Here is a 17,382-nt window from a genome sequence, read left to right on the forward strand (position 1 = left end):
AATTAGATATTTTTCTTATGTAGTATTGGTAATTTATAAAAGATAAATTAAAGTTACGAAAAAAATCATGCATTTCATTACAGAACCATCTGTGCAAAACTACTGGAGACGAATGCATGAAGAGACACCATTTTGATCATTACCAAAGAATAATCTTACAGAAAAAACACCAGTAGTTGAATGATTTGTCTTTGCCTTAAGCTGCTAATATACTGATAGAGAGGTAGAAACTGACTGATTGCAAGAGGATTATTGGTATATAAAGGTTTACTTCTGTTAAAATTTCAACATTGATGCATAGTGCTATGTGTAAGTGTAGTAGTTGAGTTAGCTGTTTGCTTTGAATTAATCATTGCTGTATTATTGCATATATTTGAAGAAAACATGTAGGGGAGTAAACCCTACACAGAATGAGATTACACAGAAATATCTGTATATGTTTCTGTAAACTTCAGCCCCGTATCTAGATCTTGTAAGCAAATTGCAAACAATGTGGTTAGAAAACACACGGATAACAGGAAAACAAGTGAAGACTAAACTGAGATTGGAAAGCACATTGATATAAACCCTTTACAGATTGTTAGATATATTAAGAATTTAATAGGTATGGTATATTTCATCTGAATTGAAATTACCTTAGCACAGTAATAAAAGTGTCTGAAATACAAATACATACCTGATATTATTTTAATCACAATCATTGCTCCATAACAATAAAATTAAACAGCACTTAAGAATCAAATGTCAATCTACTAGTTCAGGAAGAAAGCTAGATGCTAAATTTGCAAGAGCTGACACAAATCTAGGTTCAGTTTTTGACTTCTAATATTTAAAAGCTGTTGTAGAAAAAATGAAAAGGTCTACTAAACTAGATATGGCTGGTGATAATAAAATTAATAGGAAAGAAAACAAGCTAAGCAAACATTATAAATTTCTCAGTCTGAGACAAAATTATTCAGATAAAAAGAGGAGAGAGAGAGAGAGAGAGAGAGAGAGAGAGAGAGTGTATGTATGTATAGTAACTGATAATTAAATTTAGTCCCAAAGGAAATTCTGTATAAATTGGAATGTTCCCTCTAAGATAACTTTTTATCAATATTTCTGTTGGCATTATAATGAGCTGCCAATATTCTCATGGCTATTTATGCCCTCTATAAATCTGGTACTATTAGTAGTTCCTTCAGAATCCTCTATTCCCATGATGAAGGTTGCAGGGGAGGAAGAGCCAGGGATAAAAAATAATGCTTGTCAAGAGGTATTTTCTAGACTAACAAACAAAAGAGTGCTTATGTTTTAATCTCTGAAGATCAAATGGTAAGAACAAGATTTGAGAAGAGAATATATCTCAGTTCCCTCTGACAAGGGAAACGTGTCCACATAAAAATCTTAGAACTAAGGATCTGCATTAATTATGGCATAAATCCAAATTACTCATAGATGAGTCAGAAAGCTTAGGCAAAAGTCACAGGCAAATAGTAATGCTAGGCAACTATGCAACCAACCTCACTTCCAACTCTCCCTGGGGCCACTAAGCATTTCTGGTCCTCATGTCAGAGCAGAGTGTAGAAGAGAGCTGAAATTCACAATGAAATGAGGAAAATTACAATGAAATGAGGAAAATTACATAATTCAAGGAAAAACTGGGAAAAAAATCATAGTTCCTGTGTGTGTTTTAAAGGTTATTAATTATTTAAAGCCATTATTAGAATGAATATTCCTCTTGAAATGCAAAATAAAATACTTACACTGAGAACTTAAAGGCCTTTCAGTACACAAGAAATTAAATGCAGGGATGACAGCATGGCCCTTTCCAACAGTGCTCACAATTTCCTCCTCACTATCCAGGACTTGCAATTTAATGAACACATCTGATTTAGAGGTTTGTACCTGCACTGTAGCAATATGTGATGCTGTGACTTTTACTGCATACCTAAAGAGGAGAAAAATTCCAACAACATAAGCAACTAAACCAGATTTTTCATTATTAGAATGTCTAAAACCCAATTAAGAAAAGCATCTTCATTCAAAAAAGCACTAAACCACATACTTATATAATTTGGGGGAGGGGTAGCTCAGTGGTTTGAGCATTAGCCTGCTAAACCCAGGGTTGTGAGTTCAATTCTTGAGGGGACCATTTAAGGATCTAGGGCAAAATCTATCAGGGGCAGTATTTGGTCCTGCTGTGAAGGCAGGGGACTAGACTCAGTGACCCTTGAAGACCCCTTCCAGCTCTATGAGATAGGTATATCTCAATATTTATATTTTCGGGGGAGGGAATAGCTCAGTGGGTTGAGCATTGGCCTGCGAAACCCAGGGTTGTGAGCCATTTAGGGAACTGAGGTAAAAATCTGTCTGGAGATTGGTCCTGCTTTGAGCAAGTGGTTGGACTAGATGACCTCTTGAGGTCCCTTCCAAACCCTGATATTCTATGGGCTTTAGCTTAAATTGTGTCCTGAACCGGAGCCCAAGACACTAAGCCTTGACTTGAAAGTCATCAGATGCAACTAAAACAAGACTTTTGTTGTTCAAACTACCATGAATTAGCTAAAGTTGTATCACAACTTTCAGTATGAAACCCTTCCCCCATCTTTCCCAGGTTCAAAATTCTTAGGTTTACCAAAGGAAACAAAGTAAAAAGACAGGATAATGTACATTTAAAAAAAAAGTCAGCAACTATCGATATGCACTAGTGATAGGTAAAGAACATTCAGACATATAAGCATGTGAACATATTTTAAAAATTTAAATTTTTTTGAAGGAGCACAGACAAGAGAAAAAGGGAAAACTGCCCAAGGCATGGCACCGTTAACAAGAATTTAGAGCAGGGGTAGGCAACCTATGGCACATGTGCCAAAGGCGGCACACGAGCTGATTTTCAGTGGCACTCAGATTGCCTGAGTCCTGGTCACCAGTCCGGGGTGCTCTGCATTTTAATTTAATTTTAAGTGAAGCTTCTTAAACATTTAAAAAACCTTATTTACTTTACATACAACAATAGTTTAGTTATATATTATAGATTTATAGAAAGAGACCTTCTAAAAACATTAAGATGTATTACTGGCACGCAAAACCTTAAATTAAAGTGAATAAATGAAGACTTGGCACACCACTTCTGAAAGGTTGCCGAACCCTGAATTAGAGTATTTATTATATTTCCATTTCAAGTTTTTCTGGAATTTAATTATCTTTATTTCTGTTGGGACTGCTTATGTTACCTTTACTCCATGAGTAATCCCACTGATTTCAGACTGTGGTGTGAAAAGTTGTAATACTGCTCGATCGAGACCCATGTATAAAAGTTAGACCCTGATCCTACAAAGTCTATGTGTGTGCTTATCTTTTAGGCATGTGACTAGTCCAAATCTGCTTTAATAGAGCTTTCACTTCCACATTTAAAAACCGAAACATGTATACAATAACAGAGGGTTATATAATACTAGAAGGTTTTTTTTTTTTTTACACTGTTAAATACTGCTGTATTTACAAGTTTGAACAGGGATCTGCTCACAGATCTGAACCAAGAACCAGTTAATCAGCTGGGGTAAATTGGCATAGCTCCTTTGAGGTCAATGAACCATGGCTATTTATGCCAGCTCAGGATCTGGCCCAAAATCATTTTAGTCCATTGAAAAAATACTACAAAACCAAATAATTGCTTATGTTGATATGAAATATTCTGTCCTAAAAGAATATGCATGCTCTAATCAAATGTGTATAATTTGCAATCAAATGAAACTTGCCTTCCAATATTATAGGATGGGAATGTGTCTGGCAGTTAGAGCAGGGGACCCAGTGTAAGGACCCCTGATTCTGTTCCCATCTTTCTCACTGACTGGAGCCAACCAGTTCTGTGCCTTAGGTTAGCATTGTAATGTACATTTTGCAAATGGGGAAACTATCTCAGAGAGGGATTATGAAGTTTAAATTATTAAAGTTTATATCATTTTCTGAGATCCATGGTACTGAAGTACAAAATAGATTATTATTATTTTAAAGGAATGAGTTAAATGTAATATTTCTTTACCATGGCACCACACCCCACATCTGCACTAACTAGTGGCAATATTTTAGAAAATTAAACCCTACTCTGGGGAAATGTTCAAATCTGACTTTCATATCGAATAAACATAACTGCCTGTAAAATTCAAGAATATCTTTCCTCTTTGCTTGAAAGCATTTTTCTTCCAAAAATAATATCATTTCCCCCATGAGTAGTGTTCATATAAAAAGTGACATTTAAATTGTTCTCCTTCCAAAATTTACCTGAATACAATGTGCTTGTCATTGGGTATATAAAAGTCTTTAATTTCCTTAGTGGAATAGAAATTGTTTACAACGTCACGAGAGAGAATGGGGAGTGGACTATGCGAACCAATGAGACGTAGTCTCCATTTCCCAGCTGCTACAGGTAAGTCACCAGTATGTGCTTCAGCCATGAATGTGTATCCTTTCTGAAAAACAGAAAACATGTCACTGTTCATTAGAAATGAACATCACTAAAAATGATGCACTTACAACGAATACCGTGTACCCACAGAGGGCAAACACTGCTAATGTGGAGTACTATCGCTCTCTTATGATCCTACTTAGCTTAAGGAGCTCATAGTGAATCCCTTGGTAACATTGTTTATATTTGGTAAAATTTTAAATGGCAAGTCATGCAAAATCCAATTTGGAAAATATTGATCAAATCTTAAACATTATTGCAGCATGTTCATAATACTTATGATAACTCTCCCCAGGGCTGGCTCCAGGGTTTTTGCCGCCCCAGGCACATGCTTGGAATGCTGATGCCTAGAGCCAGCCCTGACTCTCCCCATGATTATTCTGATTTTGTTCTCTTATTGTGCATTTTACTTGTGTCTGATGAACTGCCACTTATTTCTTTATCTTAGGGTTTTATACTGCTGCAGTATCTGAGTGCCATCCATATTAATTCAATAGCAATAGCAATGATTGCAAATAGAGTTCATTTTCTTTCTCTAAAATATGCCTCTGTTCTCTCCCTCCACCCCAACATCTATTATAAATGGAAGTAGATACACTAGAGGAAGAACCAAAGGTTATTTCACAAGCTGAGAACTTTCATTCTGAATTATGAACGAGACAACAAACAAACTTCAGTGATGCTTTTTGGTTCCCTCCTCCTGCCCCAAATCCCATAAGGCAGAGGCAGGGAAATGTCAGTGAGCTGTATTTTCAACGCCATTCCCCAGAAGTTATGCTTTAGGTTTACCTTGTTTGAAGATAATACTGACATCAAATGACGCTATTACCATAAAAAAGGACATATTGACATCAGTGTATAAGATAATGTAAAATTCCTATAAAATATTTTTAGAGTAACTTCACACTGACCAGAACTCAGAACTCTGGTGTTACCTAATATAGGTAAAATTGAAAAAATGTACCATGAAAGGCAAAGGACTGTTTCACAGCATAAGTTGTAAAGCTTGGATGAGAACTAGTGAAGGAGGGTGGAATGGATATATCCCTGATGAAATATAGAGAGAATGGAGGATTTGAGGTAGGAAGTGGGTGAGGAAGGGGGTAGTGAAAGCAGAAGAGAGAAGGGTTATAGCTAGTTCTAAAATGTTATATAACACTGACTGTAGAGGTACAGATTTCTGTGGTCTAGACTGAACAATGCAGAGGAAAGGAAATCATCTTCCACTGACATAAAAATAGGATTTTTTGCTAAATCGTTAAGAATTTAGGGAAGGAACAACTTCTTATAATGTGGCTGTACAATGCCCAGCACCATTATCTTAACAGGGGACTTGGGTGCTAACGCAATATAAATGTTAAATAATAAAAATATACTTCCATAGAACAGAAAAGCTTTCTTCTGTTCCATTTAAATTGGCAACGCTGTGGATTATGGCAGCATCCTCAAGTTATTATTATACTGACATTTTCTTTCAAATATGAATAATTTAAATGAAAAGAAACAGGTACAAAAATGACTGTGACTACTGAAACTAACATCTAAAAAATGCATAAACCCTTTGGTTCCTTCTTTCCCACACCATTCCCACCCTATTTTCTTTTTTTAATCTTTCTTTATTTCTGTGTTTCTCTCCCTCCTGCTTTGAAAGCTCTCCCTCCCTTCTGTGTATGTATATCCCGGGTCCTCAATTTTCCATAATTTTTTGGGGTCTCCTGAGTTGTTTGGATAATTGGGGTTGCACTTTAGCAGGAACTAGCTCAGAAGACTTAGATCACTTCAGAGATAGACTGTTTCAGAGGGATAGAACCAGTTTCTCCACTACTTAAACATCTATGACTGCTTTGAAGGTGTGTGATTTTTCAAAAGCATCCAGCTGTTTACCTAATCTGCTTCCATTGAAGTCAATGGGAGTTTTAGCATTGGCTTTAATAGAGTAGAGTTTAGGCCAATGCTGTGCACTTTTGAAATTACCACCCTAAATGAATTCAATTCCACTTCCCAAAGTCCCCATGTTGTGATGACCTTGCCTTCGGTGAGTGCAGCTGGATGCTACTTGCCTTGGAGGACAATACTGCTCCTCCAGTCAGCCAGAGAGAACTGCTAGAGAGTGATACAAGGTGCACTTTTCCCAAGGGGATGTATCCTATCACTCCCTGCTGCCCATTGGTCAGATCCCCCATGCTCCGTTGTTACTGGACCTCAAAGAACTTATTAAAGCCTGACTTATTTGCATTTTTTTTAATAAGTGTACTACTGTTTATTCATTTTTTGTTCAGCAACAGCAAAAATACCTGGCCCATTAAAAATAGAGAGAGGGTTGTTGGGGTTTATATTTCATGCCTCTCCATATCCAGTAGCCCCTAGTGTGGACAACAGATTGGTACAAGTTAGTTCCACTCAACAGAGGTGGGGAGGGGTGTGCTGGATTCATGTTTTCTGGATGATGTGGCTAAATACACAATAACTGGCTTTTCTATTCACTGCATATGTATATTGATAGTGGTGGCTGGGAGCAAATGGTATGGTTGGGGAAAGGGTCTCAGATCAGGTGGGGAGACAGATAAACAGGAAAGAATAGGTAAAGAATTTTCTGTGGTAAGAAGTGCAAAAAAGAGAGTTGAGGGTCCCTACACTGGGACAGGAAGCCAGTGATGAGTTGGGACCTGGGATAGCATAGCTGTATTTGTACATAAATCAAATATGAACTGAAGATTTGTCACATCCCTATTTCCAATGCTATGTTTGGAAAATGATACCAAAAACAGAATTTTGTATAATGAAACACTCAATAAAAATACCAGAGGGAAAACAATATTATGCATGGTTTTGTATTAAGAATTATTGAGAAAGGCTAGCCTGCAAATTTTATCCTATTCACCAGATTTCAGAAAAAAAGATTTTGGCTTTGATTGAATTGTGTGTCAGAATTGATAAAAAGCATTTAAGATTTTGAATCACTCACTCACTGGCAAATTGCAGTGCAATCAATATGATATATCAATGCTTGCCTTTACAAACACAGAATATCTTAATTAGCCTATATTCAATCATATTCACGCTACAATTTGTCTTCCTCTTCTTTTTGGGCCTTAACCAAAGTCCACTGAAGTCAACAGAAATACTCCCATTGTAAAAGTGGACTTTGGGATCAAGCCCTTAATCATAAATACTATAGAATTGCACTATAATCAGTGTATGAATACCAAATTATAAAGCTATATGTAAGTCAATTTTATAAATTTGGAAAGTAACAAATACTAGTACATGGTGCATTGAGCAACAAATACACATTTTAGTTTTTCACATTTCAGTTTTTGAAAAATTGAACAAGAGGTTTACTTTTCATGCTCTTTCTACTTCAGAACTTCAGATTCAAATAAAATCAGTCAACCAAGTTTTAAATAAGAAATACAGCACAGCTCCCAATCACCTATCTTTTGGCTTCAGATTTATCTGTTTTGGTCTTGTGTTGTGTTCTATTATCAGGATTAGTAAGTGTTTAAAATGAGAGCTCAAAAAGCAACGAAAAAAAGACAATTTATAATACAGTGACACCATTTTGCAAAGTCATACCTATGAGTAACTTTACCCACTTGTAATCAATTGGACAATACAGACTACTCAAGGCCAAAGCCAGGATTCAGGAAAACATCTCTATTTAGGTAAGCACTTAAATACATGCTTCAGTCTCATTGACCTTAACAGGATTTAAGCACACATTTAAGAGCTTTCCTCAACAGGAACAGATTTAAGCACTCATTTAGGTATTACCATGACTCAGGGTCTAAATGATTATAGGTATTCAGATGCATATGTATTTAAGATCAGATCCCAAAGCCTTTCTTATTTATTGAACATAATAAATAATGCAGAAAATTTGGTCAAAAATCATTTGCTTGATTGGACCAACAATTTTAGAACACTTACAAATGATTAAAAAAATAGAATCTTTGGACTCCAGTTGAAGATTCAGCAGTATTTTGTTCCTTATTCTATCTCATTATTCCATCCACTCATAAAAACCTTGTGAACAATAAAAAAAATAAAGAAATAATGTGATATCTTCTTGGTAGCGGAAGATAGGATTATACTGGGAAAGAGTTTAGATTAAAATGGTATGCTTCCAAATACAGCCAAGGATACACCTCTACCTCGATATAACGCTGTCCTCAGGAGCCAAAAAATCTTACCGTGTTATAGGTGAAACCGCATTATATCGAACTTGTTTTGATCCGCCAGAGTGTGCAGCCCCGCCCCTCGGAGCGCTGCTTTACCGCGTTATATCCAAATTCGTCTTATATCGGGTTGTGTTATATCGGGGGAGAGTTGTATAGCTAAAGTGTCTATCTACACAGTAAAGTCTGCAGAAGAGAGACAGACACTATTGCTACTCTGCAGATTTTATCCTCAGTGTTAATCATTTTGAAATTAACTTTAATTTTTTCCAGAACTAGCTTTGCAGCAGAATAATATCATCTGTGGATATTTTAACCTTTGTCGAGAGTTGCTGAGTCATAGTTTTGGCAGCATAAAACTTAATTGGTAGGGTTATATCAAGAAAAGAATCTGGTTTGCATTAATACTGACATTTAGGAATTTAGATATTTCTCACTAGCTGTGTTACATTGTTATTTTTTTTTATAACAAACTATTAGAAAGGAGGTGTAATGTCTGTTCGTATTTAAAGTCTGTTAACTTAATAATAGCATTGGATAGTATATTTATGTTAAAATAACTGCATGATGTCACACCAATACTATTGTGGCTTTTCTATATTGTTTGCTGGTCCACTGGAATTTTAATGATCTATATATGATTATGAAGCCAATTAAAATACCGCTAGCTGTCTAATTTAAAATAGTATTTTTATTGAGAGTTTCATTATGTGAAAGCAAAGTTCAAGTGAATAAAATACAGACAACACACAATTCTGGAGTAATACTAGGATTCTAGCCTTAGTGTTTTGTCTCCTATGCTATTAAAAAGAAGTTTAAGTGAAAAATTGTTCATTAAAGATATCACATTATCAGCATTGGTAAAACACAGAATTTCTTACTTACACAATATATGTTTTCATTAACAGAAAAAAGTTTCAGTAAGACAGATTGAAAAGACAGTGTCATCTTAAAACAACCTTAAATAGGCTGCAGTAGTATTAAAACAATGTGAGAGTTTAGTGAAATACACAGTACTAGCATGTCTAGAATTATTAGCTATTACTAAAAATGAAATAAGAAATGGTTACTCACCCAGTGCAGTAACTGCAGTTCTTCTCTGAGTAGTGTCCCCATAGGCGCTCCCTTCGGGGTGCATTTGCGCCTCTGGATCTTTCAATTGGAAATTTCTCATGGCAGCATCCAGTTGGCCTGTGCATGTGTGTTACTCTGCCTTGTGCTCGGTGCTATTTCTATACAGTACTGCATGGGCTAACCATCCTCAATTCCTTCTGTACCACAAAGCCCCATGACAGGAAACTCTGAGGGGAAGGAGTGCGGAGCACCCATAGGAACACACATCTCAAAGAACTGCAGTTACTGCACAGGCTAAGTAACCATTTCTTCTTCTTTGGGTAGTATCCATATGGATGCTTCACTCTAGGTGATACTGAGCAGTTCCCCTTTACGGAGGAGGGGGCTTGGAGTCAAGTCCAGTGTGGAAGGAAGTACAGCTGAGCTGAACATAGTAGCAAAAGCAGAATCATGAATTATTGCACAGTGTTCAGCAAGTGTATGCATAGAAGCCTGAGTTGCAGCTTTACATGTTTCAATGACAGGAATGTTCTTAAAGCCTGTAGTGGTGGAAATAGATCTCATTGAGTGGCCTCATATGCCAGTGGGTACTTTGAGATTATGAGGTTGGTAGCAATTACTAATATAGTCAGTTATCCACCTAGAGATCCTCTGTTTAGAGAGAGCAGCTCCTTTTGATTTGTCTGTGACTGAGACAAACTATCTGCAAGTTTTCCTGATGCGTTTAGGCCTATCTAGGTAGAAGACCAGGGCTCTCCGGACAGCAAGCATGTGGAGCAATGCTTCCCCCTTATCCCAGTGAGGTTTAGGGTGACAGATGGGGAGGTGAATGGGATTATTTCTTTTAATGTGTGTAGAGATTCATCTGTGTTGCCAGAGAACAACTTAGTACTGTCAAAGGAAGGTCTTGTACCGTATTCTGGACCTTCTCTGGGAATCCAGAAAGCTAAAGCCAGGAGGACCTCCTCATAACTAAGGCTGCGAGTTTGTCACGGAAGTCATGGATTCCATGACTTTCTGTGACCTCTGTGACTTCTGCAGTGGCCGGTCAAACTGGCTGAGAGGCAACTCAGGCAGTCCCTGTGCCAGGTGTACCGGACGCTGCTGGGGCACTCTCAGGCCCCCATGCTCTTCCCTAGCAGCAGCAGGGTCAGGGAGGGAGAGGGGTTGGGGCACGGGACAGGGTGAGGTGAGCTCTGGGCAGCACTCCCCGGAAGTGGTGACATTCGTCTCACTCAGCTGCTAGGTGGAGGCATGGCCAGGTAGCTCTGCACATTCCCTCCACCCAGAAACCACAGCCAATGGAAGTTGCGGGGGCCCTGGGCAGCCGCCCCCAAGTTTTATTCACTGATTTTAGTTAAAGTCATGGACAGGTCATGGGCTGTGAATTTTTGTTTACTGCCTGTTACCTGTCCATGACTTTTACTAAAAATACTCGTGACTAAAACGTAGCCTTACTCATAACTACTGCTGTGTAAACTGAATGAGTGGCAGTATCGGCAGCATCAAGAGAAGCCTACAGAGATGTCCTGGCAAGGAGCTGACCTTCTATAACAACTGCCTGGAACTGCTCTCTGTGTTCTGCTGACAGGTGTTCAATAAAGGAGTTTAGCTTAGTATGGTTTATATGGTTATACTTTGCCATTAAGGCCTGATCATTGATGATTCTAAACTGTAAAGTAATAAGATTTTCTGCCAAGGAGGTCAAGACATTTAAGATTTTTATCATAGGGCATAGATTTAGCGTGGTGATGCCTTCCACATTCGTTAACCGCTTCGCCCACAAAGGAGTTAGGAGATGGGTGAGAAAATAAAAATTCTGACTCCTTAAAGGGAGTGTAATATTTTTTTATCTGCTCTTTTGCAGGAATTGAGGCTACCAGATGACCTTTGCTGGGTTCAGGAGTGCTTCATTGACTGGCAGGGTAAAGGAGGCATGCTAAAAAGGGGTGCTCCTGGCCTGGGTCAGAGGATAGACACAGTGAGCTCTCCATCATAAGGAATCAAAGTTTTATCTCCCTGTTCTTTTTGACTTTAGATTTTACTGCCAGTCAGAAGTTTCATTTTTGGGGAAGGAGTGATTCACCAAGGCAATGGATGCAACAGGTGTGTCCATCACTTACCAGGATTGCCTGTACCAGGACAGGCAGTGATCAATTCTGGGAGACCTGGGCATACCCTTGGAAAGGGAGAAAAATCACTCCCCTGGGGATCAACTACCTAAAAGATGTTTATATATATATATATATATATATATATATATACACACACATTTTACTTAATTTTTAAAAATATTTTTGTAAAAAAGAAATGAATATATAACTACTATATACACTATCTACAGAAAAGCACAGATGAGGTAAAAAACTCAAGCCGGACAGCTAGTTAAGGCTCCATCTCAAGCTGGGGTGGCAGAGAAGGAACTGAGGATTGTTAGCCCAGACAGTACTATATAGCAATGGCATGGAACATAAGGTGGAGTAACACGCATGGATGGGTCGAATGGACACTGCTATGAGAAATCTCCAATCAAAAGCACATAGGGTCACTACTCGAAGAACTATAAAACACTGATTCCTACAAACATTTGAGTTTATTTTTATGCGATTTTATCCAGAACTTAAAAAGGAACACTTGCCCTGACTCCATCCCAAAAATCAATTTGCTAATTTAAATAATATATTTAAGCATTACAATATTGTACAATTCATCTTACAATGTGCATTTCTACAAATACTTGATTACAATCAAGCTATAATTTTTTAAGGAATGAGTTATGAGACTTCATTGCTATTTTGATGTTGAAGACTGAGTGAAGTCGCAATGTTTACATTAGTCAAAACCAAAACATTAATAAACAGTGACTCAGATTAAAGGTTAGATTTTCAAACAGTAGTGGGTGTACTGTTCCTGAAAGCTATGCCAGCAAACAAAAGTTATTAATATTTGTATTACAGCTGCACCTAGAGGCTCAGAAAAGGATTGGGCCCCACTCTGCTAGGTGCTATACAAACCAATGCAAATACATTCCTTGTCTAAGACATCTCACACAATAGTGGAAGGAACAGACTAAAGGGTGGAATGAGGGAATAAAAGACAAATTACCTGCTGAATGAGCTAATTTTGAAAAAAAAAAAGTAGTCTGTGCTTGCCATCTTCCTACCCATTATCTGCACAATCAACAATTTGCACACACAATTATTCAAATTGTGTGCTCAAATACATCATTTACATCTGCAATTACCTGTTTGGGTATTGTGTAAGTTTTGCAGATACATGTTAGGTTTCAATTTTTGAAAATTTACCCTTGAAAGCTAATTTTTAAGAGAGTTAAATTCAAAACATTACTGTTTCTGAAGTAATGCAGGCACTTTTGTGGAACCACGTCTAAAACAGTAACTAGCAGTCAGCATTGGAGTCATAGTAACCAAATACTACATGTGAAAATGCACATGCCTTGATATTAGCCCCATCATTTCCAGCATCATAGTAGTTGGCTGGCGTACCCGTCTCCCACATATGAAAGACTATTCGTGCTACATTCATGGGTTTGTTCCTGCTCCTCCATACTAGGTCCAATAGAGCAACAGGATTAGCAATTACCACTATGGTGTCAGGGTTAAATGCAGCAATACTTTAGCTAGGGAAACTGGGAGACTGAACCTCTTTTGGAGATAACAGCAAACTTTGAGGAAATGTACTTTCTGAGGTGGCAGAGACTTGGAATCGAACTGCAGCTGTGGCAGCCTCTCTTCTGGACCAATCAGATAAATTAAAATTGTGTGTGCTTTTGAGATATGTGCAAGTCCTGTGAAGTCAGAGGAGCTTGGCCTATATATATATATATAACCATCATTATTATTTCTATAGTGATGTTGTACTCCCCAGATGTTTGGACTTACCTTATTCTTGGTATAAACATGAGGGGCTACTCTGAGAAAGATGCGTGGCATTTCTTCCAGTGTGTCATTATCTACAACATGGAGCATACAGGTAGGGATGGTTGTGTACATCTTTGGCACTACAAGCATATCTTCTGTCACATGAAATGTTTCCCTACAGTAAAAGAGAGGTAACATCTTCTTTGAAAAATGTTTTCAATTTGAAACTGCTTTTCGCCACTAAAGTGGATCCTGCAATATAATAATAATTGTGTGTGTGTGTTTGTGTACATTCCAGCTGATCAAAATTAGAAATGCTAGATGTTGTTTAGTTTTGTCCTAACCAATACCCCACACAAAGCCATCAACAACAACTAGCTGCAGGCGTTGCAATCTTTAAAAATCTGAATATAAACTAATTGCATAGGTTTACAAACATTATTTGTTTAAAAAGCTTTTTAATTGCAATTTCACTTCGGGGGGGAAAAAATCTAAAAATAATTTAAAAGTTTAATTGTAAAAAATACAATTCAAATAGTCAGTCATAGTAGATACTTGAACTTAAGTGACTGAAAGCACTGGACCCCCCAAAAGTGTGAGTAACTAATATAGACACACATGCTTACATGTGTTGTAGCTTACTTATCACAATGTGGTGCAAAATATGCTCATTATTATATGCTCCTTATGTAATATGGATCTTGTAATATAGGTTGATTGGTGTATACTGGCTCACATGAGACCTGCACACAGTTTGGAAAGAGAAGATAATCCCAAGAGAATGTAGAAAACCCATAGTGATACCAATATGCAAACCCAAAAGTGACACACACAACTGTTCAAAGTACCGAGCTGCTGTCCCACTGCATGAAACTGTTTGAGAGAAACAGAGATAGTTGCATTCATTGAATAGTGGAGCCTGTTTTAGGAAAGGAGCTGTTGGGTTTTCGAAAAGGAAAGGGATTACAGATGTTCACCACTAGACAGTTGGTCGAAAAGAAGCTAGAAGGAAATATCAAGCATGGTTAGACTTTCATCAATTTGGAGAAAGCATTTGACAAAGTACCTAGTATCTAGATGACTACTGGTGCCTCTGCTACATTCCTATGGAGTACCAGAAGCACTTGACCAGATGGTGACAGGTCTGTATGATGGTTTGTTCTGGGGTCCACTTGCTTCTCATGAGCGCCCTGTATCAAATATGTGCATGCGCCTGCTGTTTATTCAGTTTTGTGCTGCTTGCGGTGCCTCCCACTGGCTACCACCCTCCAGCTGAGTCACACACAGTTCATATGTGAACAAAACCAACCCCTTCTGAGATACAAGTCCAACAAGGCCTATCACAGTACCCTTGGTTGGTCTCTTCCTGCAGCCCTCCCTGGGCTTTTTTAAATTGCCCCATAAGGTATGAAGCAGTACCCCAGGGCTTCCTCCCTGGAGACTCTTCGCCTATTGCCCCAGCTCTTCAGCTGAGTCACTCAGGGCTTAAGGCACTTCCTCAGTGGCAGACCCAGGACTGCCCACAACGCCAGGTCCCAACCCAGAGACCCTATAAAGTAGCAGCCACTTGCTGCTTCCCTTTAACTATTTACTCTGTTGCTGCTGCTGCTACCGCTCCCTGGGCCACTTCCCCACCTTCACCTTCACCCTCACCCTTACCCCAAGGCTGAAGTCTTTCTTGAGTTCCTGCAGCCAGCCAGGAGCATTTTTCTTACTCCCCTGGTCTCTGCCAGCAATTGATCCTGCTCAGTGGTCCAGCAGCTCCTTCTTATATGAGCTCGCTGGACTCTGATTGGCTGCTCCCTACAACCTCTCTCGGATTGGCTGCTTCCCCGCAGTCACTCAAGGCAGCCTGGAGGACTAACCTCTGCTCCTCTTTCCTGGGGTGGGATGTGGAAGGGCTGTGAGGCCTCCAGCAGGGGACCTCAGGGCCTGGTACACCTAGTCACATAGCTCCATGATAAAAAGTTAGATGCCTTTCAGTGCAGTGGGGGCGGTTTGAGGTGAAGGTTGGACTCCACCAGGGATCAGTGTTTATTCCATTACTATTCATAATTTTGATGGACTTTATAAGTAGGCAAATACAAATGGAAGGTGATACAAAGGTGATCTATGCAGAGGATAACTGTGCTAATGGCCAACAGGGAGGAAGATCTGGTCTAGGTGATTGATGCCTGGAACGTGGAAATAAGAAATTATGGCCTCAAAATGAGTAAAGAAAAAACTGAAATCATGCGAGACTTGCATGGAACCAAGACAGATGAATATCAGTATTGAGGGCCAGTACCTAAATCAGGTTTATACACTGAAAAACTGTGGGGGCTGGTTAGCAGCAAATGGAAAAATCCACAAAGAACACCAGGCAAGGCTGCTGAGTGGAAGATCTGGTGCAAGATAAGTGGAGTGATCTATGATAAACAGATGTCTAGACTACTTCAGGGACAACTGTATGAAACCACGATAAGACCACTCTTCTATATGGATCAGAGACATTGGCAACCAAAGAGAAGCAGTTGAGAAGACTTGACACCATTGAAATGAAAAGTCTTAGGGCAGTGAAGAGGTGGCATTACTGGACCAAATGCAGAATGTCATCAGATGTGAGACCAAGGTCTGCGGTATCAGACAGAAAATGCAAGAGAGGAGGCTGAGATGAGATGATATGGGCATGTGTAACAGAGGTGCAGAGTCAGGAGCTAAGTCAGTATCCTGTCATTCAAATCCCCACCAATATAGGTTAATTGGGACCTAATTACAGGATCAATTAACAAGTGGAGCTATAGCTGAGGGGTTAACTAGAGGAGGACGTAACCCCAAACAGCTGGGAGCAGATAAATTGAGAGGAAGGAAGCCCTGGATGGAGGAGCTAAGACCCTGAAGAAAGGCAGAGCTGGCTCCTGCTAGTACTGCTCCCTTCCCCAAAAGCAAGTGGGGGAGCTGGCTGGGAGTTGTAAAATGTAAATAGCATTAGTGGTGGTGGCCTGCTGGACTAGCTGGTGGTGAAGGAGATCTGAAGTGGGTGGGGTCTGTACTTAAGGTAAGAAAAGACTTAGGGGACCATCCTGTGACAGCATGTATGAAGGATGGATGAAGAGAATCATATTAGAGAGGCATCTGTCACTAGAGTTTGTGTGCAAAGATCAAAAACAGCCAAAAAACGGTGGACTGACTGTATACGAGAGGACAGAGTGGATATGGAGTGAGCGTTGCCCAGCTAGCAGAGGAAAGGGGAAGACAAAGATGATGTAACATTGATATCTTTTTTGTAAATTCTAATTCTAGACTTAAAGTTTAAAAGGTTATTTTTAAAACCCAATGTCATAGTTGATTTTTACTCTCTATTGCTTGTACTTTCACAGAAGTTTGAAATTAACGTTCCTTCTACTATCAAAATAATCATTTTATATAAAAAAAATCTGAATTCATTTAATTAATGTGGCCAAATACAAAAGCAGCTTTGCCTCTCCTGGAATTTTCAAATAACTGATTAGTGATTTTGGATACCCAACTTTTGACACCTTGAAAGGTGTGATTTTCCCAAAATCGCTGAGCACTTGCCATCTGAAAATTAGGCCCCTTTATGGTGCCTCAAGTTGGACATCCAAAAACTGAGATATCCAAGTCAGTGTATTTTTTTACCTGTAATTCAAAACCAGTTAAAATGAATTGTTTTCAAACTTCCACAGACATTCTCCATTGGCTTCAGACTAACTTTGGCAATTTCATGCCCATCCAATTTTCCAAAACAGAGTTTTGGGTGAGGTGAAATAGGGTTTTATATAGAAAGCTGGCTGAAACTTTG

The 17,382-nt window shown here is 38.7% G+C and overlaps 2 protein-coding genes across 4 annotated transcripts in view; one reads left to right on the forward strand and one right to left on the reverse strand.

Annotated features, from left to right (window-relative positions):
* The window catches only part of SHPRH (SNF2 histone linker PHD RING helicase), a 1,098,091-nt gene that overhangs the window by 310,907 nt on the left and 769,802 nt on the right, over positions 1-17,382 (forward strand). The window lies entirely within an intron of this gene.
* ADGB (androglobin) overlaps positions 1-17,382 on the reverse strand; it is a 217,489-nt gene that overhangs the window by 57,750 nt on the left and 142,357 nt on the right. For all 3 annotated transcript variants that reach the window (XM_050949423.1, XM_050949422.1, XM_050949424.1), the window contains 3 exons: positions 13,602-13,755; positions 4,264-4,451; positions 1,746-1,930 (listed from right to left, as the gene is read on the reverse strand). In XM_050949423.1, coding sequence (XP_050805380.1) covers positions 1,746-1,930; positions 4,264-4,451; positions 13,602-13,755 — 527 coding nt within the window. The remainder of the gene's footprint in view (positions 1-1,745; positions 1,931-4,263; positions 4,452-13,601; positions 13,756-17,382) is intronic.

The sequence above is a fragment of the Gopherus flavomarginatus genome, chromosome 4, assembly GCF_025201925.1.
Source record: "Gopherus flavomarginatus isolate rGopFla2 chromosome 4, rGopFla2.mat.asm, whole genome shotgun sequence".
In the NCBI taxonomy this organism is placed as follows: Eukaryota; Metazoa; Chordata; order Testudines; family Testudinidae; genus Gopherus; species Gopherus flavomarginatus.